The sequence below is a fragment of the Lissotriton vulgaris genome, chromosome 7 (assembly GCF_964263255.1).
Source record: "Lissotriton vulgaris chromosome 7, aLisVul1.2, whole genome shotgun sequence".
Taxonomy (NCBI): domain Eukaryota; kingdom Metazoa; phylum Chordata; class Amphibia; order Caudata; family Salamandridae; genus Lissotriton; species Lissotriton vulgaris.
The window spans coordinates 1250168354-1250195511 of record NC_141695.1 but is presented as its reverse complement, the minus strand read 5'-3'; the positions used below and the strand labels follow the sequence as shown (position 1 = coordinate 1250195511).

The 27158-nt window shown below is 43.8% G+C and overlaps 1 protein-coding gene across 1 annotated transcript in view; it reads left to right on the top strand.

The window, feature by feature from the left end:
* Positions 1-27158, top strand: part of HK3 (hexokinase 3) — a 330397-nt gene that overhangs the window by 212050 nt on the left and 91189 nt on the right. Inside the window, exons 6-7 of the mRNA XM_086931767.1 lie at positions 2613-2708; positions 5579-5678. Of these exons, the coding sequence (XP_086787893.1) occupies positions 2613-2708; positions 5579-5678 (196 nt within the window). The remainder of the gene's footprint in view (positions 1-2612; positions 2709-5578; positions 5679-27158) is intronic.

The window sequence follows — 27158 nt, the reverse complement described above, 5'->3', positions numbered from 1 at the left end:
CATACAAATGTGAGGAAGACGTGCTCACCACACAAAGACTGCTGGCGCTGAGGAAGGCTGAATATGCCGAAATGCATTCGCCAATGCTGTTTGTCTGCTGAATAAAGGTGTCCCCCAAAGATTCCCCTGCTGTGGCCTCTTCTCTTCCCTGGAATATATATATATATATATATATATATATATATATATATATATATATATCCCCCGACTGGAAAAAAACAAAGGCTACTGGGACGTTATAGTTCAGTTTACATTTTACCCACACAAAACCATAGAAATCCAGCAGTTATAGTTATTCTTTGTTTATATTTATGTTAAGAAACTGAAACTCGTGGCCTAAAGTTACTTAACAGCACAAGTTATAGTTTCTTAACATAAGTATAACTATAGCTGCTGGATTTCCATGGTTTTGTGTGGGTGAAACATAAACCTAACTTTGAAGTCCCTGTTACCTTTGTTTTGTTTAGTGAATATCTACGTTTTTCTTTAATGCAAAGTAATAGAGTAATATATTATTACAGTACGTTAAAGCAACCACCGTCATGCATGATCTTTGGCTGTCCCCGACGGTGTTGGCCGAAGGGCGGCCAATACATGCAAGCCTACAGCCGTGGACAGCAGAGATATAATTTGTGAGTGGGTGAGGTTTTTTTCTAAGTGTACTTTGGGTACGCGAGTACCCATGTGTACCACCGGAGGGATGCTCGGCTCTAGATATTTATATATTTTTCATTTTAATATCTCCAAAACTACTGAACAGATTTACACCAAAAAGAGAGCTCTTTCTAGATCAACATCTACCTTTCTGCCAACTTTGGTGTAATTCTGTTCAGCAGTTCGGGCTGTTGCTTTGACTAAAAATTGCAAATCCACATATAAGTTGCACAGGAAACAATTGTTTTGGGACCCGCCCGTGTTCTCTGCTCCCACTTGACGAATCACCCTGAAGTTTTCCACACACCAGTTGAAGTGAGTGGCTAGTCATAATATATATTTGTATACACAATTCAAAAGCTTGCTTAACTGAAATGTAATTTTTATGCAGTATAATGGTAATTCCTATGTAGTAACTCCTGATATTAAAAGCAATGTAGTGACCGATGTACTTAGTGCTGACGTAGTGACATGGATCAGTTTTGTTTAAAAACTATACATGGACAGTGCTTGCATACCAACCCCAAGGCCAGGTCCTTCAACCACATCCAACCTCAAAAGACATATTTTGCCTTAGCTGTTGATTATTTGCTATACAGAGAACAATAGTCAAAAGCCACTGTATGTTATGCAAGCAGTGAAATTCTACAGCCTTAAAAAGTCATACACCAAACAGCAAACATGGTACACAGTACTTCACTGCCGACAGCCTCCAGGAAACGCATTGCTCATAATGCATATTACAAGAGGAACAGGTACAGAAAATACACAAAACTACTAAAATCCTGTGAAATATCAGACATCATGTGCAACAGAGTGCACTACAAACATATACATGTGCAATCACTAGGCCTGGGCGTGAAATTCTGCTCCACACTTCGAGTTTTTCCCACTCCGTGCTCCGTGTAGCGTACAGAGTTCCAAAAAACTCCGCCACAGTTTTTTGCTTACTCGCACTCGCCTACGTTAAGTTGGCGAGCATGAGCAAGAAAAACCTTACTCCAGACCTCTTTCCAGCGAGATTTCTCAACATGTGCCAACGCGGATGGGTGCTACTGCTCGTGTTGAGAAACTTTCTGTTCGCGTTGATGAAGCTGCCGCTCGAGTAGAACATCCACTCAAGCTGCAAAAAAGAAGCAGCACCCTCTTGCGCTGCGCATGGCACCACTTGTGCTGATTTACCAGCACGGAACAAACACCCAGCACTAAAAATCAGCATGAACGGCATGACATAATGCACTCCCCCACTTGAGGAACTCCGCGTAGCGTGGTGGAGTTTTTTTGGCACTTCATGGTGTTCCTTGTAGCGGAACGCTGAAAACTCTGCCCAGTCGTAGCAATCACCCCGTACAACTTTGTGACATCAAAGCACAATCACTCCAAAACACTTAAACAGTAACCAGAGGATATTCAATATTTGATACCTAAGGCAAAGACTCCCATTTCAACTTGCACAGCCATATGCTTATTACTGACCTGCCAGAAATCATTTAGTAAACACAATACATATCACTGGAGAACAGACTGAAAAAAAGAAGCCTTCCTCCATTTGTACTCAATAAAAAGCTAGGAACGATCTGCGGGTAAAAGTAGGCATAAAAATGGACAGAGTGCATGAGTCGGCCATCCTTAACAGCTCTTCATTTCAAATTTTCAATTTACTCCTGCTTAAGTAAGCATGCTCTGAATACTAGTACACGTATGTGACCACATGACACATGGCCGTGTGAGGTAGCCCGTAGTGTTATTAGCAGCAAAGTAAATAGCATGTTAAACTACTGCCAGACTGGATACATGTGATGTTTCTTAATTACATGTACTGCTTAGTGCATGCTGTGATGATTGCACAGCCTTGGAACATTGTGTTGTTTTGCCACAGGCCCTGGTGACCTTGGGCCCTGCTTATGTCTTGTCGTACAGTGTCCTGCTAACCTTTCACTTTGTCTCTTACTCTGCAGAGTGTGCTGATCTCCTGGACCAAAGGCTTCCAGTGCTCCGGGGTGGAGGGAGAGGATGTGGTGAAGATGCTTCGGGCTGCCATTCACCGAAGAGGGGTGAGCTGCGGAAAGGGGACCAAGGATGAGCAAGCGGTGGTAGTGGGCATGATCATCTTGGGGATGAGGACTCGACATGTCCCTGTATGCTAGGGTGTAAGGATTCTGAGGATAAAAGTTCATATTTAAGGTCATGTGGTTCAGATGAACATAGGTGGAATATATGGATGGGTGAGGGTGTGATGACTCCTGTAGTCACATGTCTCCATGGTGTTGTGTCTGAGGGTAGGAGGAGTTTGGAAAAAAGAGATAACATAACAAGGTTTTTGAAGGGGTAATAATATTCAGCAGTTCAGGTCGCTTAGGATTATTTCTAGGGTCGATGTTTGGGGCCTTTTCTTTGAGTGGTGGTGCGGTCTGTGTGGGTGTTGTTTTCTTACTACCAGTCTCCTAGGGTCACCAGCATTTTTGCATTTCCAATTCAAGAACCAATAGGAATATTCACAAGCCCCTATCGCCACCACAACGCCACTTTCAGGGACGTTGTGATGGCGATACCGGCCTCGCCTTATTCACAAGGCAGTGTTAACCCACTTAGCGTGGCTTAATGCTTCCTTGTGAATAAGGCACCCTTTCACACTGTATTTAGCATGAGAGGGGTGTGCAGTGGGTTTGCAGTGGGTGTTGTGGTGGGCATTCCACAGCAACATCTATTGATTTTGACGCTGCCCTCTATTCACAAGGGCAGCTTAAATAGGAGGCAGTGCCAAAATTAAGACCACGAAAATCCTGGTCTTAAACAGACGAAACGAGGAAAAATGCTTTATTTCTCCTCATTTTTGCTTTTACCACATGGAAAAAGCACATTGCCATGGTTTGTGTATGTACAGGAAGGTGTCCCTTCCTGTACATAAAGAACATTTTTTTAAGGGCCATTCTGTCACTTTCATGTGTAAAGCAGCACACATGAAAGTGAGAGAATTGCATTTAGGATTGTTTATGTGCAGGAAGGGACACCTTCCTGTACATACAGAATCCTCCCCTGCACACGGGCACCTTTGCACTCTGGTGCAAGGGTGCGTGTGTTGGCACTAAGTTGTTAAACTTAGTGGCATCGCAGAGGAAACGTAAGACTGCACCATATTCTTGTGAATATGGTGCGGCATTGCGTTTCCAAAATGGCGAAGAGAGGCGTTAAGCCAAGAAGGCTACCGCCTCTCTCTGCCACTTCCTTGTGAATATCCCCCCAAGTTTTTTACTGTTTGGAAATAACTCTCCAGTGGTAGCAAGACAAGCAGTCAAGGCTTACTTTAAGAGCTGGTACCGATTAGTAACTCAGACAAAGCATTTAAAAGTAAATACAATTCAATAAACTCAAGCTGAGCCACTTTTATATCGTTATCTTCCAAAAAACAATAAGACTCTTACGGACAAGTAAGTTCACCAAGAACAGTAAAATTATGATACACATAAAAATTCTGAAGGCCCCTTCTGGCACCAACAAACGACCTGATATTAAATGATATTGTGGTGCTGCACTCTGGGGAACTTGGAGGACATTAGGAAAGCAGTTGTTGTTGGGCGAGAATTTGGAACTCGGCTTAAAGTTTGATTTCGAAAAGGTTGACATTAAGAATAGTGATTAGCAGGGCCGGACTGGGAACCAAAATCGGCCCTGGCAAAGTGCTCGGCCGCCCCCCCTTCCCCCACCCGGGGGGTTGGGGTGCTGCCGAGCTCTTTGCCGGGGCCGGTTTTCGACCGATTTTGTTACAGGGCCGATTTTGCAGCCATGCTGCAAAAACAGCCCTGTAACAAAAACGCCCCCCAGGGGCCCAAAACCGGCCCCCACCCGTGCGGCGTACCGGGGATCACCCGGTGCCCGCTACGGCCAGTCTGGCCTTGGTGATTAGAGTTTAGGGTGTGATTTGATATTGGTGTTTGTTTTCTGTTTGATTATGGATGAAATTAGCTGAAGGATCAGGTTGAGATTGATGTCAGGGTTAAGGTTGAGATGTTACTGGAATGATAATTTGTGTTAGAATTGATGCTGAAGATGGTTCTAGGCTTAAATTTAGATTTTTTTTCTTCTTATTCTGGACTGAAATAGGTGCACATTTAAGATCTGGTTATTATTGATGTGCATATTGTGAATGTAATAAAGGGTAACCATCCACTTCATCAGAGAAACAGGAAGTAAGCTCACATATGAAGTTTAAAAATTAATGGTGTTAGAGGACATTTTAGAAAGGATGATATGGGTTCGGAAAAAAGAGATAAAGTCAGGAGGAGGGTTGAAGAAAGACAAAGAATAGGATGTCAGGTTTCATTTGTGGTGTGGATTTAGGCTTCGAATTGGGAGAAAACAGAACAGAGGAAGATCTTACCCAACACAGAAATACATCTGTTTCCTACTATTGTTGTCACACACATTCTCCCCTCTCTCTTTCTCTCTCTCTCTCTCTCTCTGTTTATCATAATCTCTCTTACTCACACAATAGAGGAGTAAATGTGTTTCTTCTGCTCAATCTTTCCACCTCTGGCTCAAAAAGTATCATCTTTTTCACTCTTCCCATTTGTCTCTATCATTGTCAATTCTTTCACCTTCTCTGTCTCTTACTCTCTTTGTTTTGACCTCTCCCTCTTTAGCTCATTCTCTCTTCTTCTAGTTCTCTCTCATTGTCTGTCCTCCTTTCACAGTTCTTTTAATCTCACACCCCTTCCTTTATTAAATCTCCGGTTTATCTCTTTCCCTTGCCTTTCTCTCCTTCGCTTTGCACGACCTCCTCTTAGCATCTTTCTTCTACCTCACAAGTCTATGCCGCCTCTCAGGTTCCAACGTTGAGTCCTGGTCTCTCCACTTCTCCTTGCTTGTTCACTCCTATATGCTGAAGCTCTCATCTGCACCATGGACCTGTTTTCCTCTCCTCCAGGATTATGACATCAATGTTATCGCCATTGTTAATGACACCGTCGGCACCATGATGAGCTGCGGATACAGCGACCATAGCTGTGAGGTTGGACTCATCGTGGGTGAGTATTCGTTGTCTGTGCTTTTCACTTCCCATCAGAAAGCTGAATCGGCTCAAACTTGAGTAATCTAAATGCTGAAATTCAACAAACTTGCAACCTTAATCAAGATTCAAATTCAAATTAAGATATTAAATAATGAATATCCTGATTTAGAGTTTAGTGGTGCGAAAAGCCTCACAAACGTGACAGATATCCTATCTGTGTTATAACAAGTAAATTCGGATATAATGCACTTGTAATACGGTAGGCGTGATATCCGCAAACTTTGTGATGCAATAGTTTCGTCAAACTCTATTTCAGGCCCAAAATTTTCGCAGAATGTAATCAGTGTGGGATAAGCATGGGGAAGGTTTAGGTATTGAGGAAGTCGATGATGGGCATTTTTATTGCCTTCCATATAGGACAGAGCTATGTTGCAACCAGCACAAATCTGTCTTGCACCTGTGGTAAGCACTGTGCCAATTAGGAACTGAGAATAAATAGTGCTTGTCATCTTCATTCATTACTAGTTCCAACTGTAGCTTTGGATAAACACAAGTGCACAATGGGGAATAAGTGTTATTAGCACAACATCGGTTGCACGGTACCCACCATTTTCCATGGATTCTTGAATAGGGCTCAAAACCTCGGATATCTCTCAGACCAAATGAAATTTGAGCAAGAACATTTTTCAGAGCTTCAATGGAGGTCATTAGTTTCAGAAGAGTGCACTCCTTTTATCGCATTACAAAGAAAGGATAGTTACAGATTTTTTTTAACCAATTTTGAAGGAGATGGTAATTTCTTTGTATTAGCAGGGCAGACTTTCAAAGACGCTACAAAAAAGGCCCTATATATAACATAAAAATAATGTAAAAATTAGAGTCTCATTTAGGGTTTGGTGGAGGCGGAGCCTGACCTCTTAACCTCTTGATTCCATCACCTCATTTAAAGGTGGTGGAGCTGCAAGGATCTAGCTGTATCTGCTGACCTATCAGGGCCGTTGGGTCACAGAGGTGTAATCCCCACCATGGGGCCGATTCACAGAACTAATCTGAGACAAAATCTAAACTTACTACTTTTGGTATTCACAGAAGGCATTTAGTAGTAGTAAAGTTAGGATTCCTAACTTTACTCCTACTAAACTGAGACAAAATCTTAACTTTACGAGTTTCGGTATTCACAAAAGGCACTTAGTGGTGGTAAAGTTATAAATCCTAACTTTACTACTACTACTAAACCCCTTTTGTGACTACCAAAACTTGTAAAGTTAGGATTTTGTCTCAGTTTAGTAGTAGTAAAGTTAGGAATGCTAACTTTACTACTACTAAATCACTTTTGGGAATACTGAAAGTTGTAAAGTTAGGATTTTGTCTCCGTTTAGTCATAGTAAAGTTAGGAATCCCGTCTTTACTACTAATAAATGCCTTCTGTGAATATCAAAAGTAGTAAGTTTAGGATTTTGTCTCAGATTAGCTCTGTGAATCGGCCCCCATATGTGGAGCGGGAATTTACCACTGACTTTTCCTACCAGAACCACCATGCGAGTCATAGAGGCTTTGTGCTGGAAAAGAGAAAAAAAGACCCTGCTGTGTGGGCAGAAAACTCCCTGCAGATCAGGGACATGTTGTTGTTAGGCAAAGAGAAACATTTGCTTAGGTGGTTGCTTTCTGCAGGACAAAAGAGCAACAACATTCACTTTTTTCCTAAGTGTGTCTCCGCCAATCAGGCAGGATCTCGAAATGGAGCGGATAATCCTCTGCCACCTGACCGAGACCAGAGCCTTTGCTGGAGTGACAGCCTAGCTGGCCACAGTTACAGCTAGACCCCAGACCAGCTTTACATGTGCCTGCTAGTTCGAGATTACGAGGAAAACATTTTTCAGTGCATTTTAACATGATACTGTGGTACTGAAGTCACTTTTTAAGCGACTGTTTTATGACTGACAAGCCCTGCATCTCTTGTGGCAAGACTGAACTGAAAGTTGCCAAGCTATCACTGTCAGAATAAAATGACTTTTGAAATGTAAATTACAATTTCTGAAACACTAAGGGCCAGATGTACTAAACACGAGTCGCAAAGTACTTTTCGGCAATTCGCAATCAATGTTTTTGCGACCTGTGTGGTATCGACTTATGTACTAGTAGGTGTGTTTGCAAATTACCGAATTGAAGTGGGTCACAATTCAACCTACCCCATGTATAGTAATGAGGTAGGTCACAAAGAGCGGCTCACCACGATTGGCTGCCATCACAGGGATGGTAGTCTGCTGGGGTTTGTTGGGGTGGTCTGCTGGAATCAGCAGACCACAATGTCTGTGATTGCTTTAAAGTAAAGCAATATTTTTGTTTTTAATGCAGCCCATTGTCTTTAAAGGAAAATTGGATGCACTTAATAAAAAAAATGAAAAATGTTACAACATTTTTTTAAGGCTAGTCATTGGACTATGGGAGCAGTGCCTACTTTTAAAATACGTTTTTGTCAATATTCACAAAGGGGCAGGTGTCCCTTCAGGACCTCTTCTCGTTTGTGAATGGGTTACCACTACTTTCGCGTAATTGTTAAAATATGAATGTATTGTAAGTGTTTTTTGTGAAGAGTGCAACACCCTCTCAAAAAAAAGATAAACAAACTTTTCAGTTTCCACCATGTGAGCATTGCTCTTTCATCAAAGCATTAAAATCTAGGGTTGTGTTACCAAACTTTGAGCAGGGAGCATGACTTCATGGCAGCATTTTCTAAGTATGCACTTCTAATTACGTTATACTCATAAACCATTAGAGAAATTTGCCTTTGTAACCCCTTTTTCTGTACGTTTTTTCACAGACTGATGGGTTCTAACTAGGCATTTCCAATACCTCCAACCTATTAAATGACCCAGCGTTTTGTGTGCGTAGTGCAGTAGGCCTGGGTGAAATTGAAATGACACTGACGTAAAATGCAGTATTTTAAAAATTTTCAGTTACACGTATTATGCGAAACATGTCGTTAGTAATAACAATTTACCTCATGCACAGGAACAACGCTAGTGGCTGTTGTTGATGGTAGTTTTGTTTTTGCACTTTTGTAAAGCCCAAAATGAGTTGTGGTGTCAAAAATAGGCACAAGGACTCATTTTGCACTAAAAATAGCAGGATATCATGGATTTGCATTTCAGATAATTATCTGTAATTTCACTGAAATTTCACGTAAATTCGCGAAAGCAAATTGTACGAATTTCGCACTCCCCTAGTGCATCTTTTTCCCGATAAATGGGGCTTTGCAGCACATTTCTATCTGAGTGGAGGGTGTCATCTTTGCAATGATGCAAAAACATTTCTGGGGCAAATATTTCCTAATTCCATTTCCCATTATTTTAAATGATAACACTTCAGTCAGGGACATTAAAGCCAAATTTAGGTTCACATATTTTGTGTAGATGGCGCGGAGCTGTGAGGAGCCATGAGGAGAAATAACTTTTTCATTTCAATGGCTGGATCTTGGCTTACATTTTCAGTTCTGCCAACTTACCACATTGTACTTCACTGACAAGTACATAAATCTGATTTTGGGACCTCTTATAACTAAGGAGAACACACAAGTAATATCTCTAAATGGAGTGGGTAGATGCTTTTTTCCAGAGCAGTGAAAGTATTTTTTGGAAGAAGGCCACCAACGTTTAGGGGTCAAAAATATACACCTTCTTCGTTTTCGCCATGTTGGGTGTATTACTTTCTGTAAAAGTGGAAAAACAGGTTTGAGGTCCCACATTTTGTGGTTGCATGCGCAAATGGCTTTCGAAAGTGGTGCTGGTTGTCCCTTTCTAGGTGCAAAGAAAAAAATGTTTTTCCTCCTCTGCTAGACCCCAGGCACACACTTGTATTTCTTCTAACCGTACATTGTTAAGTCCAATTGTTAAATGGAGCAATTTGGTTTTTACACAGGACTGTAGCTGAGAGTATATGTTTTGGGGGTGCATTGCACCCCTGTATGAGAACAACATAAAAGAGAAAAAAGGTAAAGGTGTAGGTGTAGTGTTGAAAGTCCCCACTGGGTAGATTTCTTCTGCTGGCAGGAATGTTTGTGGGAAAAGGGCTGTAATATGTGGTTGAGCATATTTTTACCTCATGTTTATTGATTAAGGTGCTATTCTTCCCTGAATATGGTTTGGAAAGGTGCGTGGCAGGCAGGCCGAACTGACCATAGCGGGCACCGGGCAATCCCCCGGTGCGCCGCAAGGGTGGGGGCCGGTTTTGAGCCCCTGGGGACCGATTTTGTTACAGGGCCGTTTTTGCAGCAAAATCGGCCCTGCAACAAAATCGGCCGAAAACCAGCCTTAGCTAAGCACCTCCAACCCCCCCCGAGTAGGGAGGGGGGCTGGCTGAGCACTTTGCCAGGGCCGGTTTTGGTTCCCAGTCCAGGTTGTCATTTAAAGCACCTAGTTAAAAAAAAACACTAATTTACACACACATTTCTCAAGAGTGAAGTAGGGGTGTCTTGGGTATACTAGTTATCCTTTTGACGTTGACCAAAATGCTATGCGTTTCTGAAAGAGCCGCCCCATTACTTACTTTACAGAAAAGGGGGTGGTGATGAACAGAGTGTCTGCATTAAGCAGACCACTCTTACCCAGTCAAGAGATCAGGGCTGAATCCATCACCGTTATTTAGCTCACTGCATCACCCCAGTTCAGAACCTGGCTATATGCAAATTAGTCTGACCCAGTGCCTCATGGGAACAGGACAGACCAAACTACCAAGACAATTCTTCACCGGAAAGGAGACAAGCTTCCGGGGACCGGTTTCTGGCATTTCAACTGTCGTCGGCCCGGCTTGCTTGAATCCTGGTGCTGCAGTGAGCAAGGGACTCATGTCTGAGTATACCCTGCCACACCTGTGGTGGCCAAAAACGATTCAGAAAAGGGGGTGGTGATGAACAGAGTGTCTGAATTAAGCAGACCACTCTTACCCAGTCAAGAGATCAGGGCTGAATCCATCACCGTTATTTAGCTCACTGCATCACCCCAGTTCAGAACCTGGCTATATGCAAATTAGTCTGACCCAGTGACTCATGGGGAACAGGGCAGACCAAACTACCAAGCCAATTCTTCACCGGAAAGGAGACAAGCTTCCGGGGACCGGTTTCTCGCATTTTAGCCGTCGTCGGCCCGGCTTGCTTGAATCCTGGTGGTGCAGTGAGCAAGGGACTCATGTCTGAGTATACCCTGCCACACCTGTAGTGGCCAAAACCGATTCAGAAAAGGGGGTGGTGATGAACAGAGTGTCTGAATTAAGCAGACCACTCTTACCCAGTCAAGAGATCAGGGCTGAATCCATTACCGTTATTTAGCTCACTGCCTCACCCCAGTTCAGAACCTGGCTATATGCAAATTAGTCTGACCCAGTGCCTCATGGGAACAGGGCAGACCAAACTACCAAGCCAATTCTTAACCGGAAAGGAGACAAGCTTCCGGGGACCGGTTTCTGGCATTTCAGCCGTCGTCGGCCCGGCTTGCTTGAATCCTGGTGGTGCAGTGAGCAAGGGACTCATGTCTGAGTATACCCTGCTACACCTGTAGTGGCCAAAAACGATTCATAAAAGGGGGTGGTGATGAACAGAGTGTCTGAATTAAGCTGACCACTCTTACCCAGTCAAGAGATGAGGGCTGAATCCATCACCGTTATTTAGCTCACTGCATCACCCCAGTTCAGAACCTGGCTATATGCAAATTAGTCTGACCCTGGCCCAGTGCATCATGGGAACAGGGCAGACCAAACTACCAAGCCAATTCTTATACTGGGAAGGAAACAAGCTCCCGGGGACCGGTTTCTGGCATTTCAGACATGAGTCCCTTGCTCACTGCACCACCAGGATTCAGACACTCTGTTCATCACCACCCCCTTTTCTGAACCATTACTTACTTTAGGCATATCTGTAATTGGGTGATTTTAAACATGTGAATAAACCTCAGAGGACTGTACAATTTAAAATGTCCATCTCCTTTCCCCGCCGGAAAATATTGGTTTATTTGCGCCTGACCTCATACGTAATGGGGTTCTGGTATAGCATGTCATACCAGTGGCGCTCCTTCAGTATAAAATGTTCTTCCCAAAGTTCTCTATTGTTGATGTATCCTGACAATACTGAGACTCTGCTGCTTGGGGCTTCTCCACCTATAAGGTTGGAGAACAATTGGCAAGCATCTTTGTCTCCTCCCCGCTCCCACGGCTGCGGTGGCTCTCATTTTAAGCTCAGATTGTGGCAGTGGTAGGATCATGTTTTGCTATTCTAAGGTTCTTAAAGATATGTTTTTATCTTCTTCCACTGCAAGTCAGTAAAACTATGGTCCATGTGCTGATTACTTCAAGATTGGACTATGCTTATGTACTTTATATGGGCTTACCATCATCCAAGGCTTTAGTCGAGGGTACATGCGGGTGGACGGCGTCCAACCACTATTTTCACAGGGTGGACGCTGTCCACCCTGCCAAGAAGTTGGGCCCCACAGTAATATGTTGAATTTGTCCTGGTGTCATTTTCAGACACCGGGACACGTTCAGCGGGGCCTGCACGTGTTCTGCTTTCCACTCGCAGCAGCAACATGCAGGCAGCATGTGCTTTGCAGGTGACACCTTAACCTTTTATACTACTTTGATTCCAACATGAGACTACACAAAACACAGATTTCTCTAACAAATGCGTTAACCTCCAGAGTTATCTCACCATTATTATTATTCCCTGAGATTCACTGGCCACCTCTGCAGCAGATGCCTTAACCCCCTACAATATTTTAAAATCCAGACTTTGCAACCAATTAAGCAGAACAGATATACTACCTTGCTTTTCCTTGTTGCCAATTTCTTTGTGGCAGGGTTTAAAAAAACATTATGTATTAGTTGAGGCCCTGAGTTTGTGTCGGGATTGCGCCACTTTTTTGGCACAACCCGACGCCAAATCTCATTTGTTAATTTTCCTAATGCGCTAACTCATGATATGCTTGATAAACATGTATGAGGTTTTAATATCTGATGTCACTTCTTGTGATGTCACTTCCAGTGAGCTCACTTCCTGTGATGTCACGTGTAATGTCACGTGTCGTGACGTCATGCACTGTGATTGCACGCATCATGATGCCACTTGCATACTGCCTAACTTGGTTAGTCCCCCCACTTCTTTTTATAGGACTTGTGCCATGCCTGCATCATTGATTAACCGTCTGCAGATGGTACAAAATGCAGGTGTTCATCTGCTGAAGAAAATTCCTTGTCTCAATCACATTTCCCATCGCCTCATTGCCCTTCATTGGCTACCAATCAGCTAAAGGATTCTTTTTAAGACCCTGGTGCTCGTGCACCAGTTCTTTTATAGTTCTGGTCCTCAATATCTCACAGCTAGGTTTAAATCATAATCATCCTCCGGGGGCCTTGTGCTCTTCTTTCAGTCTATTTGTTAAAAATCCTAAATTGAAACGGACTAGGGAAGGAGGCACTCCCTTCTCTTTCTTGGCTGCGTAATCTTGGAATCGCCTTCCTGCCAAGATGCGCAGCATCAAAGACGAATCTGGTTCCCGCAAATCTCTCAAGACTTGGCTCTTTAGGCTGTAATGTGGCGTCTTCCAATCTGCAGTTGTTTTGATCCTCACACCGGGACACTTTTGGAAGTAGATGCATGCAATATAAATCCTATTATTCATTCATTCTGTGAGCTGTGTCCCTGCTAACACTAAATCAAATATCTAATTTGAATATTTTTGTAATATCTTCCTCTTAAAATATCATTTTGAAAAGTGTTGTTCCCTCCTTTTTTCAGTCAGAACCTCACTCAGGGGTTCCAGAAGGCTGGCATGTAGGCAGTCTGCTACATATTTGTCTATGATCAGCTTTTCCCCTCCCTCAGATAGGGCCTCTGTATATTAGTGAAACTGTGGCTGTCACTGGATCAGCTGTGTGTAAAAACTGTATCAGCCTGTCCCCTGCCTTCCTTGACTGACTTACAAGCTAGTCATGTGAATGCCACTCTACTCCTCCAGATACTCTAACTATTCAGTTCTTACCCCGGCAGCTTCGAGCACGCAGAACAGCCATCCAAGGAAATTATGGAGAAAGGGGTCTTCCCTGTGGCACCTTCTCTGTTTGGGCCCATTTGGATCTGGAACGAGCCAAGCACCTCAACCCTACTCCATTTTCATTTTTATGTAGTCCATCCAGCCACTACCTTTGCAGTCTCTCTCATCCTCTGAAACCCGCCAACAGCACTCTACATGAATGCTCACTCACCACGAGACTCTAGCGGCTGAATAGTGCCATCTACAAATCTTTGAGGGACAAGGATGGATTTAGGTCCAGCACACATCCTCTCTTTAGCAATTAAGTCAAACAAAATGGTGTGCTGTTCCATAACAATGACAAGAAACTAGCCTATGTTATGGTCCTGGACCCATTCTGGTAATCAAAGGTGGCTCCTGTTAGAAGCACAAGCCCCCTCTCACCTGCATCCTCATCTGGCTTTGCTCCTCATTGGGCTGGCACTGCAATGCCCAATGGGCCCCTCGAAGGGGCATTTTGCTGGAGATAAATATGTCTTTCTTATTGCACGACATTGATGACCCTAATCATGAGGTAACAGGGTCCCTTAGGAATGGCAGGATCTTCGACTACCCGCTGGTCATTTGACCTTCCGATAGTCTTCTGCCTTTTTGCCTAACCTTCACTGCCTTCCCCAATGCCAAGTACATTGGATAAGAAATCATAGGCTTGATATGCAAGTATCTGCACCTGTGCTCACACACCCATTTTTAGACATTGGTATTGTAGTCGGGTATCACACATTGTACACTGTTGTCCAGTAAACATTCAGGCTTTGATGTTAAAGCTGTTTCAAGCTAAGAAGAATATAAGTCCTGAAGTATTAGGAGTCTTCATTCCACCTTTCCCTCCACCATCGGGTAATTTTTGGGTTCAAGACTATCAACAATATTCTTGGTCTAACATTTGAAGTTGGGCTTACGAAGATATCGAATAGTAAACAAGAGACAGATTATGCGTCCTCCTACTATGATGCCTGAAAGATACTTCACCTTATCCCATGAAGACATTGCCCCTCTATGGTACTCATTACCAAAAATACCTTCCTTAGATGCTGCACCATGCTGTGGCTGGACCTGTAGAAGTCAACTGATATGTTCTCATGTATCACGTGACTCAGAAGACTGCAGTAAGAGTAGCTGTGAGATGGAAAAGAGTGGTTCAAGCAGCATAGAGGTATATTTTTATAACTTGCTGCCCGATTCACAAAACGCAATCAAGAGATCCCAACTGGTATCTTACCCGTCACCATAAGATAGCAGAAGCACCCTAATACTGTGCTCCTATGGTGTCCAAATACAAGAGCAAACTTTTGGCCATAAAATTGCTTAGAGTATTCCTCTATTGTGAAGACACACATCTTTTCCTAACAGTGTTCCCAATTAATGGTGACAGTGTCTAGGCGTGATTTAGTTTGTGTAGAGAACTACATACCAATAAACCCTCATTGATGCATTCCTGGGGCAAACATTGCCATGTTACTGTCTGACATGTTCGCAGAGTGCCTTGAACACAACCATGTGAATTATCCCAAGAAGTATGATGTCAGCACTCTGGAAAATTGCTGGATACAGCCATACAAACTTGAGTTAAGGATCAGCACAACAACAGAATTGAATAACACACACCCAGATGGTGTGTGTACAATCTCCAGTTTCTTAGCTCAGCTAGAATAATGGACACTCTTAGACCCCGAGCACATGTTCAAGGTTGAGTTCTGATCCCTGTGCAAACAGAAGTGTGATAACTATCACAACTCATAGTTTATTCTGACAGATTTCTGCAGAGCAAAAATGCCAAAATGTATTGGGGATTAGGCCTGGTAAATAGGCAAAACAAGCGGTGTTTGTTTAAGTTGCAATTTGGCATGCCATGCCTCAGTTACAAGTTGAAAACTCGGTTAGGAGGCATTTACCATGCCCAGTAAATACGGGAACGGGTTTGGTAAATACTGCGCTCCATACTGCGCAATGTGTAATCAGGATCCAGCTTTTATTCCAGCAGAAGCTATGATCTTTTAAATCTTTCCCCATTTGGATACTCTGTAATTCTCACCTTGAAATCTGCATATACGGTTTCCTGACCCTTCTATAGAAAGCAGATTGTAGTGTTATAGTCTCTATCTGCTGCATACTTTTAATCTTTACCCTCTATCCTCAGAAAGTTTCCTCATCAGGGTGTAATAACATTTACAGTCTCACTATTAACAGGGTCAGGGAATTTTGCCCAGGTCTCTGATCAGGGTGATGTAATTCTGTCCACGTCACCAGCAGGGTCGGCTCACAGTCTAGTCTCCTTCTCCAGCAGGAGGCATGCAAACATGGCGGCTCTCTGGAGGGCACACATATTGTTGGGACTTTGGCCCCTTCTCCTTCTGCTTGCGAGGCGCGCTGCCCAACAAAGCCAGGTTGTTCCACCAGAAGGTATATTTGTCACAAAGTTTATCTAGGGAATGGTTGAACTGCAAATGTTTGCCTCCAGAAACACCTTTAATTTTAAGCACATTGAATAACGTATATGATGGTGGCATAATGCACACCTTCGACACATTGAGAGCAACACACGCTGTTGCCGCAGATACATTCCTTATATAAAACACAATACAGCACCAGACAAGGAAATTACGGCTTATCAAGAAGGTTGTTCTGGAGACACCTAGGGCCGTATTATACATTATCATAGTACGCCTGGCGCAAACAGTGATAATGCGCCCCTTTAAGGTGTATGCGCCGCCCCAGGGCAGTTGCGAACATGTGCTGTCCTGGGCACAGCCGTTCATGTGGAAACACGGAGCAGCCGCTCCGTGTTTTTACAGTGCAGGCGGATGCTGTCAGTGACTGCACCCGTCCGCAAGGGGATGTCTGGGGGGTCCATGGGAACCGTTTACCCCATGAAGAGGGCTGCTGTCAGGAGGGGCAGTGACAGTTCGCCACCATGCAAGCGCTCGTGTCTGGAATATGGCGCAGGCACATAGTCAAAGGAATTCTCTCATTTACATAGTGCACGCCCCTATGCGTATGAGGGAACACCCTCTGTTGATAGCGCTGGTGCTTTAAGTGAGCCAACACTATCGGTATGATAGAAGGGGCCACACAAACATCTGAGCCCCCTTCTATAGCACCATCTGTAATACTGCCCCTGATGTGTTAGATACGATGTGGACAATTAGCGAGAAAAGCTAAACGAGTTTGACGCAACTGAATGCGGCAGTGGTAGGCATGATAGGGGTGCCGTGACAAACACAGAAAGTATGATGGGTATACTTAGCTCTGATCTGAAGTGGGGGAAGACAGTTGGATACCCCAAAATGGTCTTCAGCCGTGCTCAATTCAGACTCATACAGCTGAATGTGATACGCCGCACCTGTCTGACTTCACATAGATTGGACAGGATGTACCTGACAGATTCTGTTAGATGTCCCAGATTTACTCCAGATGTTTTGGAAGAGGTATCAGATACAGTTGTGCAATGGAAAATACATGTGCTCAAATGCAGGGAGGTAATGAGTGCAGCTATGCCTTCTGGAACTTGGGTGAAAGGTTAGTAGCCCAAGCCGCTAACTGAGACCTACTTTTGCAGAAAGTAAAAGACAAGGGCTCATTGATTGAGAAAAAGAGATACATCCCTTCCAGTGTTCTATGTTGCCTATGCTACTAATTATACCACTGATAATGATGATAAATGCAAAAATTGTTGCAAATTTGTTTATCGTCTCCTCCCTTTTATTCCACACCAACTTCTTTTTTCGTTACTCATTCTTCCTCCTGGAGGCGAGCGACTGATGCTTTTTCCCTCCCCTCCATGGATGTCAACTTACCGAAATGCCAGGGGTAGTGGAAGTGACATCATACAACTTTGACCTCCATTTTCACTCTCACACACACATACTTACACATACACACAAATTCACACATATACACTCTCTCACACATAATCCCCCTCTCACCCGTAAGCACGCACACAACATACATTTATGGTTTACATTTCTTTATTAGATTTCCAAACATTCAGGGGAACAAAAAGAAATTGAGGGCCATTTATGGTAGCATTTCAGGACCCTAAACAGGGGGCCATGCTCTATATTTAACGTTCCCAAAAGCCACTCCTCTCCTCCCCTTACCCCCCACCCCCTGGACCTGGTGACTAAAATGGAAAGAAAAGAAGGTGAGATTAGACGCAGAGCGATTCTTTTAGAGTGTAGCATTAGTGATGGTCAGTATTTGAGAGCCGTGCGTCCTCGGTTAGGCGCAGCAAGCGAAGGTATTTAGGGCAGGTGAGCTCTCTGAATTCTGATGTTAATAATGTCAGGAATGGTGCCCATAACGCAACATACATTTAAATGCATTTTTTACTTACCTCAGCTGCCATGGAACATTCAGCGTATTGTACTCCATTTTAATTACGCATTTAATGAATATTATACTTTATTTATTCATTATTAGTGTATTACAAATTGAAAGAAAATAAAGAGAGTGGAGCCCCAGCTGCCCCTATATTCCTGGCACTGAATTGGCCACCTCTGGGGTCAGGGGTCACAAAGGCAGTGCTAGGGATAGCAGAGGGCAAGCCAGGGGTAGCAGCTGAGACCCCTGTTGATCCCCCAAATGACGTCCATGTTCCCCTCATGACTGACGATCCCACTTTTTGCACTTATGATAAATCATTTGAGTGACGCAAGGGCCCTCGTTAGGAGCGACCTGGTTAATTGCAGTAGGTGTGTTACCTGCAGTTACTGCACGCATTACAAGGTCAAACCTGCCGATAAAAAAGTCTGTCATTTACTGGAGTCTGTGGACTTTAGTGCAGTAATCACTAAAATCTGCATGTTATTCTCCAGAAACTCGTAAGGGGGTGATAGTTGGCCCACCCGATTACTTCAGAGTCAGCTGGGTTGGATTTGATCAGGTGGGAAAAATATCACACCGCTTACAAGACCACTCGTAATGAGGGAGAAAATGCATGCAATGCTTTCTGAATACTCAAAGCAAGGTCTATAACCATTTTTTATTTATGCCACGCAGGTTTTTAACATATTTCATTATGAGTTGGCCACACGCTCTAGGATTAATGTGCACAGTAAAAATAACATGTGAGCAATGTTTGCTGAACACCGTTTTGTTTTGAAATATAAAATAAAACATATAATTAAAGAAAGTAACCCCCATAATTTTCATGAAAAATTAAAAGCATTATTCGAAATACGTTTTGACAGCCACCTGCATGAAATTTGTAAGTGAGGACATACCTTGCATACAAAAACCTCATGAGATACTGACAGGAGAACGTTAGAGCAGCAAACCCATCAAGCCCCCGGCACGTAGGTTTTACAATTCCTGTGAGACATTTTCCGCTGAGGCAAGTCTCCTGTCGGCACAATTTAGGGGAAAAATCATAACTGGGTCCAATGCTTAATTTGTAATAAAATAAGTGCCAGGGCCCTGGTCAGGAGGCCACTAGGGATGGCTACACCCATTGCCCCTGCCGGAGCAGCCAAAACAATCCTATTAACAATCACTCTCATAAAAGTGTGACAAGTCAGACTATACCAGGCCCTCAAAAGCCGTAAGAAGCTCTTGGGCGGCAGGTATTAATCATTCTTAATGTATAATTATCAATAAACAAATTTTGTTGTTCTCATCTCTAAATTAGACACTATGCGTCAGACTGTCATATGTACTGGTGTTGACAATAAAGTGCCGATGCGCAGCAATGGAAGACACCGGCTCAAATTAAGCGCTGACTGGGGCAAAATAAATGGTGGCCAATGATAGAAGCTCCGAAGTATTGAAATGTGTGAGATTTCGCATACGTGACAAACATTGTAACTTGAGGTAATATTAGCCAACAGGATCTGCATAAACCCTGACAAAATGTATTTAATGTAATTGTTTCTTTAGAGTTCTTGTAGAAATGATGCCCACAACCATTTTCTTTCCCCAGTACAATGCAATGAGAGCTGATCAGAATCCAAATCTCGTATAACAAGCCCAATTATTGTTCGTATTAAACAATATTAATTTCCTGGTACACACATACACAATTTGGGAGCACACATTATGGGGTCGATTCCGATTCGGGAAATGAATCCGTACGACGATTCGTATTCGTAGCCATTTCCGTACGAATCGCACAAATCCGTCCGAATTGCATAGTACCATCCGTTGCGAGAAAATACGTCTGAATCATTGCGAACCGTAAGAAAATGAAGGGTAAATCCGTACGACATCGACCCGCACAGTGAACCGTATGATTCGTAAAAATGCCGTACGACCCGCCAAGTACGATCCAGGCCGGCGAATCAGTACGCGATTCGTACGGTAAATGTTGCTTATGAGCAATTCGTACTGAGGGCAACACAATCACATACGCACCGTACCCCTCAATTCAAGGGGTGTACGCACGGGGTGTACGCCCCGTACACTTACGACCTAGGGGTGTACGAACCATACCACAACGGTCCGTACACCTACGATCATGGGGTGTCTGCACGGGGACATACTCACCGTACCCCAGAAATCCAGGGGTGTACACACCGTACCCCAATGCACCGTACCCCTGCAGTCATGGGGTGTACGCACCGTACCAGGGGGGGTTCGTTTTGTACGCATTTCGAGGCGAAATCTGCTTTTACGGACGTTTTAGGGTCCTGTAGAAAAAGAGTCATACGGAGTGTTGTCGATACGATTCGTACTTGCTGGGTCGGAAAATGCAGCTTTGATCCGTATGGACATCACGTACTGCGTGTTCCGAATGTGATTCGTAAGGATTAGTGAGTTGTACGGTCTTCGGTACGATTCATACGGAGAACTGCTTTGGGTACACATCGTACTACATTGTACGTAGGGGTACGGTTCTGCATGCGATTTGTATGGGAAAAAAGCTCAGTACGGCTATTCAGGGGGCATTTTACCAAATCGGAATCGGCCCCTAAGTAGGAATTAAAGCAAGAACAATCACATAATTTGATGAATTCAAAGCCTCAGTTGGGCCATCTATTTTACTGTTGAACTCCCCCATCAGGACTCATTGTGAAATGTCCCACTTGGGTAATTTATGGCCGCCAAGTTTGCTCTCCTCCAACAGCGGCATCTTAAGGATGAATAGCCTGAGTGCAGCTTCGCCAACCACTTGGACTGAAATCCCCAAAGCGCCTCAACCACTGAGAACAGAAATATATAAACTGCTTAAAAAATGGGGGGCCAGACAATAGGCTCCCCAGCGACTCGTTATCTGTAGTCCTTTTTCACAAAACATAATTTCTTCTAAGTCATAATGAAATTGATTATTATATACAGCTTACATTCTCAACTTCAGAAATGCTTCAGAGATTCTAAAAGAAGTGGAACTCACCAAAGCCTGTCAGAATTGAAATCACCCAAAATGTTTGCAGACGCAGAAAAAAAATCAACTTGCAGGCCATGATCGGATTATTTGCATTTCCACTCAAATAATCTTAGCTCCTTCCTCTTTTCTTATCTCTATTTTCATTTGTTAGTACATTACATGTTGATTTATAGTAGGTTGTGGGTCTGCCATCATTGCCTATATACTGGGTAAAAAGGGCACTATTTATTTCCTACGAAAGGGAGTGGCTCACATGAATCCCTAAATGTCAAAATTGGAATTGTAGCTTTAATCAAGATTTGTCTCTCATAATTAGTTAAAAGACATATTTTCTAACTTTTCTTGCCTTCCTTTTTGAAATGGACCAGTTTTAGAGTATGTTGCTAACAGGCAATCATGGAATTTCTGGAAGAAGCTCTAAAAATGGAGTTAAATCCAATGGCTAAATTTCTTACTTTCTCAGGAGAGTATTGTGGAGGTAATTCAAGAAATTGATTCTCCTGAGTATTCAGAGTTTTCTCCAGATGCAATATCGGTAGTTGATTTACACAAATGGCGGAATTGTGCGCTACAATGGACAACCCTTGGAGTGCGAATGTCACTCCTAGTGTAATATCAGTTTTTATGGCTGATCCGTAGATTTTCTAGGGTTTTTGGCTGTGGGTTGTTTCTCCATTTTTAGGACCGCCAAACTGAGTTTAAACAATTTGTTACTGATTAGGGGTACTATCTTAAACCTTTTTTGTGACCGATTTATAAATCTATAGATGCTCTAGGATTTAAACTGTGATCAGTAATGTTTTTCTGCATTGGAGTACTCTTGCCTTATATCTGCCTGTCTTATAAATGTAAACTAATAAAATTGTTTAAAGAAAAACAAGTAGCTTCTAGAAACTTGAAATTTCTCACTTACTACCAAACTCTAAAATTAGGTTTCAGGCTTAGATTGGTGTAGACATTTCCTTCACTGTCATATAAAATAAATCTCTTTCTCAAGCACGTTATCTCCTTATTGATTTTGCTGTTAGCTCTGTCCTGTTACTTTTGTTGTTTACAACGCGTCCTCATAGTCGCTGACAATTCCCGCTTCTCATTTTTCTCGCGTATGCCTCATCTGGATCACTGGACCTCCCCCCCACCAGACGCTTTGGATGTCATATAAAACACAACTAAATAAATAGGCATTATGTATATCCCTGGGCCAGTTTAAAAAAACTGCAGGAGTGATGCCAATTTGCACTGAGGTGCTATTTAACACCATTTTGCATCTTGCAAGTCTGTGCTATTTTCATCTATTTTTTTTTGATCATTAGTGGCATTTTGCAGCAGCAAAAATTAGTGCTAGTATTTGGTTTACACAGCCAAATTAGGGCCATTGATTTCTGGTGAGCAGACCATCGCAGAGATAGATGAAGCTGAGTGGCACGTCTGTACAATACGTAATGTGTGACTAAATGGCATCTGGGTGTTAATTAGCTCCACCCTGGCACTTTGTACAAACTAGCTCTAGTATAGCTGTTAATATAGACCGCAATTACTTCACCTATATTTTCCAAAGCCGTACTCAAACTGGGCAACCAGGCAAACCCCTCGGTCAGAAGGAGCATGGTCACCATGGGCAACAAACCAGAGGCGGCTGGTGTAGTTTGAAAGGGGAGGGGCGTAAATAACTATACTAACTTGGCTTCCTTTTGATTCTCCCAACAAACTTTTTTTGGGTGCAAAATTGGTGTGAAAATTGGCTTTTTACAGCTCCATTCTCTCTTAAAAACATTTTGTGCTTTTTCTTCAACATGCATTATTGAAAATGTTAAAAGTTAAACGTTTGCAATCTCCTCTAGCAACAAGCTCCCATCAGATAAGCAATTTAAAAGGTCTGGCCATGACTGCTAACGTTCATATTTGCATGCTCGCATTGCACTCTGGGACACACGTATTTGAAAAAACTTCACTCAACACATTTAGCACCCAGACTACTTACCTCTCCTAATGCGCGAATGTATGATGTTACTACGCAATCATGTTGATTGCGGTATGTTACAACGCAGGCTTTACAACGCAAGTCGTTTCAGCGACTTGCGCTGGAGGGCGCTGGACTATTCCAACACCAGTTTACGTACAGTAGGGAAGGTGTTGTTATAGTAAATCGTACTATTCCTTAACTTACAGCGCCATCCAGTGCAAGTCATTGAAACAGCTTTCGTTGTAAAGCCCGCGTTGTAAACTTACCACGGTGAAACGCCCGCGTTGTAAAGGTTGTCTCCCCTAATGTGCAGGAAGTGATTTTTGAATCGCAGTTTATGGCTCAAGGTTTCCCTGAGCAGCTTCCAGCTGCGTGCTCAGCTCTGGCCGAGGGGCCACACAGCGCTAGACCTCCCGTAGCTACTAGCGCAAATAGGAACAACTGTGACGATGAGTGGGGAGGTGGGTTCTGAGATATGAGCTGATAAGGGTCCCGGAGGAAACTTTTAGGGGACCGAGGGGGGAATAAGGAGTGATGACATAACTTGAAAAGATGCTGAGCAAAGACTCAGGCCTCTAATTTAGCTTGAAATAGGTAAAGGGTACTAGTACTCAGCGCTTTCTTGCTAAAGGCGGATCTCCGAGAGGTGTCTTTCAGCTGAAGCTGGTGAAGGAAGAAGGGAAATACGGGCCCAACACAGCCCTAAAGGAGTGGTCCTACACCTCACCGACTGCTCCCAGCTCTGATTGAAGGTAAGTCAGAAGCTGATGAGCCGGCCTGAGAGAGAAGACAGAGGGCTACAGAGGATACAGAGCTGAAGGGAGAACAGGCAGCAAAAGGCTTCAGCAATGGTTATGAAAGGTTATAACTGTAATGGCACATGTGAAACACTTTGTCCCACCAAAATCCCGCTTCCTATTCTCATAGATTGACAGTATCAAGGGTCAGCCAGTCAGAGGAGGAGGCAGGATCCTGGAAGGATGTACTCAACCTACATAACAGATCCAGGCGAGCCGATTACTCAACGAAAGCCATGGAAAAATTGAATCTTTAAGCAGTTGCGGAATGCTCTCACCTCTTTCTCAAGGATGCACACTGCATATGCGGGATTTGGGCGATATTGAAGTTGTCCACCTTACATGCACAGCATGTGCTTATACCCTGCTGTGCTGCTCTGCTACTTCCATACTGGGCAGTATGAGTGCCTTGGACCAGTCTTACAATCTCATTCTTCTCCTTCCTCCAAGACTAGTGGTCTCCGCCCGACACCCTCATAGAGGAACCGCGCCTGCAGCAAACCCCTGTCACCCCCTCCAGTCCACCAGCAGCTGCTGTGACCACATTCAAGCTAATTTTTTTTAATTGTCTTGGGTGTAGTACTGCCTCATACCTGCTTGGACCAGTGGCGTAGCTAGGGTAAGGCAATGGGGGCGGACCGCCCCAGGTGGTATGAGTTTTGGGGGTGGCCGCTGCCCACCCTCTTATGTGCACGCGTCACGGCTGCAAGAATCGGCAGCACGACACCCCCCTGCTCTTCGATCAGGCCGCTGTGGGCCTTCTATGCTTGCTCACTGAGTGCATCATAGCATCATAGTTAGTGCTTTATTTCTAAAAGAATATGTGCCATGGCCCAAAGTTTTACTCAAAAGCCCACAGCCTGTGCTATTGTAGTTTTGATTCCTCTTTATGCCCATTTCATCCACCACCAGACACTATCTGCCCCTTTATCTCACTTTTTCAGGTTGTTTTTAACCCTGCTAACTTTAGCATCTTTTTCCTTTTTTCTTTCCCTCTTCTCCCCTTTTGTGTTTTTCTCTAGGTTCCTCTGCTAAAGAAAAACAAGTGTCAGTCTCCAAAAATGAGTGCCGGTTAACCCTCACGTGCAGCCACCGTCTCAAATTAATCACCCATTGTGGGGCAGGCAAAAATAATTAATATTCCAGGGCTGATCCTGGGTTCCACTCTAGATTTTTATCCGGTTGGCTAAACTGACGTGTTCTTTGCTGGTACTCCCTCGCCATATTACATTAGTTATATCGCATGGCTAGTTTTTGTCGCTCAATATTATTGACCTTGATATAGTGACATCCAGCCTCTTTTAATCAAGCAGCTATGTCTAAATTCTCTGTGATGGTTCTTTAGCATCTCAAGTGGATTGACCTTATTATTTGTTTTTGAACACTGTAATGATGAATATCAGCATTTCACATTTCAGCAATCAAAATACCTTTGCATTATTGCATCTAATTAAACCCCGCTATTAACTGATTGTGTTAAATCCCTGACACCTCAGGGGGTCCTTCCAAAGGAACAGGAAGCAGTCTGTTTAAATTGCCTCAAATCATCACTGTAGTCCAATGATGCATTTCAAACGGTCATTTGCAAAATTCTATCTAAAGAAAACATTTCAATAATAATGGCTGGGATAATCACTAAAATAATAACTTTTTATTAAGTGTGGAGATACCATTATTACTCTGAACCGTGTTTGAAGTCACTGTGCTATTACACGCGTAAGTAGTTTTCCCGGGCCCAACTGCCATTTAACATCATCAGAATATAAAATATTACGACCCAAACTTACTAAGATTTTGCATTGAGGTTGCGTCACTTTTGTGGCGGAGCCAGTGACTCAAAATAAATTATGAATCCGAAACCAGTCCTCGGAAGCTTGTTTCCGGTCCAGGGAAGACATGGCTTGGCAGTTACTGCTGGACTGTTCCCATGAGGCACAGGGTCAGACTGATTTGCATATGGCCATGTCTGAACTGGGGTGGGTGAGTGAGATAAAGAATGGTGATGGATTAAACCCAGATCAGTTGACTGGGGGTGAGTGTTTGATTTGCTCAAACGCTCCGTCCATCAGTCCCTTTTGTATCAAAATAAATTGTGGCATTTACTAAGCCATGCAAATTCGATTTGTGTGACTTTGAATTGTTCAGTTAATACATGGGTGGTGAATGGGAGTTCCTGTGCTTCTACCCATGAATTTTGACGCCGACCCAGATTTTCTAACACTTGGAAACCTGGGTTTGTGCCAAAAAGGTGTACCTAACCGATGGAGATGTAACAAGAAGGATTCTTTTTTTTTATGCTAGTTTCTTCCTCTTTAACTCCTCCCCTGCTGGTGACGGAACCACTCCGTCATCAGCCGCGGTCGCGCTGTGCTGATGATGGAGCGGTTCCGTCACGGCCCGCTCGGCACGCCTGCGCGGCGCGGATTCCGCGCCTGCGCTGAGCGTTCTATTGAGCGGGCTGGGCCGTGACGGATCCGCTCCGTCACTAGCACAGCGCAACAGCGGCTGGTGACGGAGCGGTTCCATCACCAGCATGGGCGCGCCACGCGGCCCCCCCGCCCCCTTAGCACTGCGGCGGAATAGCCGCCGCAGTGAAGGGGTTAATACTGTGTTGCATTCTGCAGCACACATAGAAAGAGGAGGATGCCTCTGAGGATTCTTTTGTGAGCCGGAATATACCTCTTTCTGCACTAAAACAATCCTGCCTGTAACACAGGCACTCTTGACCATGGCGACAGGGTGCCTCCGTTAGCACAAGGCAACCGCTATTGCGTCAGCGCATTGTGGGAGCTGAACAGCACCATATCTTGGTAAATATGGTGCTGATCTGCTCTGCCCATCCAAGCAACACAGAGCAGCAACTTGCGTTGCTACCCTGCATTGCATGAACTATTAGTAAATGTAGTCCTATGTGTTGTAAAGAATAATAGTAGTCAGAATTATAGATTATTCTTTATTGGGAAACATAACCCCGATTCAAAGAGGAGACGCGGACGCAGCCGCGCACTATGTGCTGAGAGTGAGGTATGATTAGTTCACTAGCTACATGTCTTCTCTATTGGTTTAAACCCCGCCTCCCCCAGGAAAGAACACACAGGGCATCTATTCTCACCAGACTCGTAGTCTCATAGTCCACCAGCAGCTATGTTTTCTTCTGTCTTGCCCCCCATTCCCTCACGGTGGCACAGGTGTCATGGCACCGTTTCCAAAAGGGTGCATGTATACAACAAGGTGAAAAGCTGCCTCCAAATGGTAGATGGCAGAGGACAATGGCCAGGGCTTGTGCTTCCATAGGGTGAGGTAAGGCAGCAGTCTCACAGCACAACCACCAGGT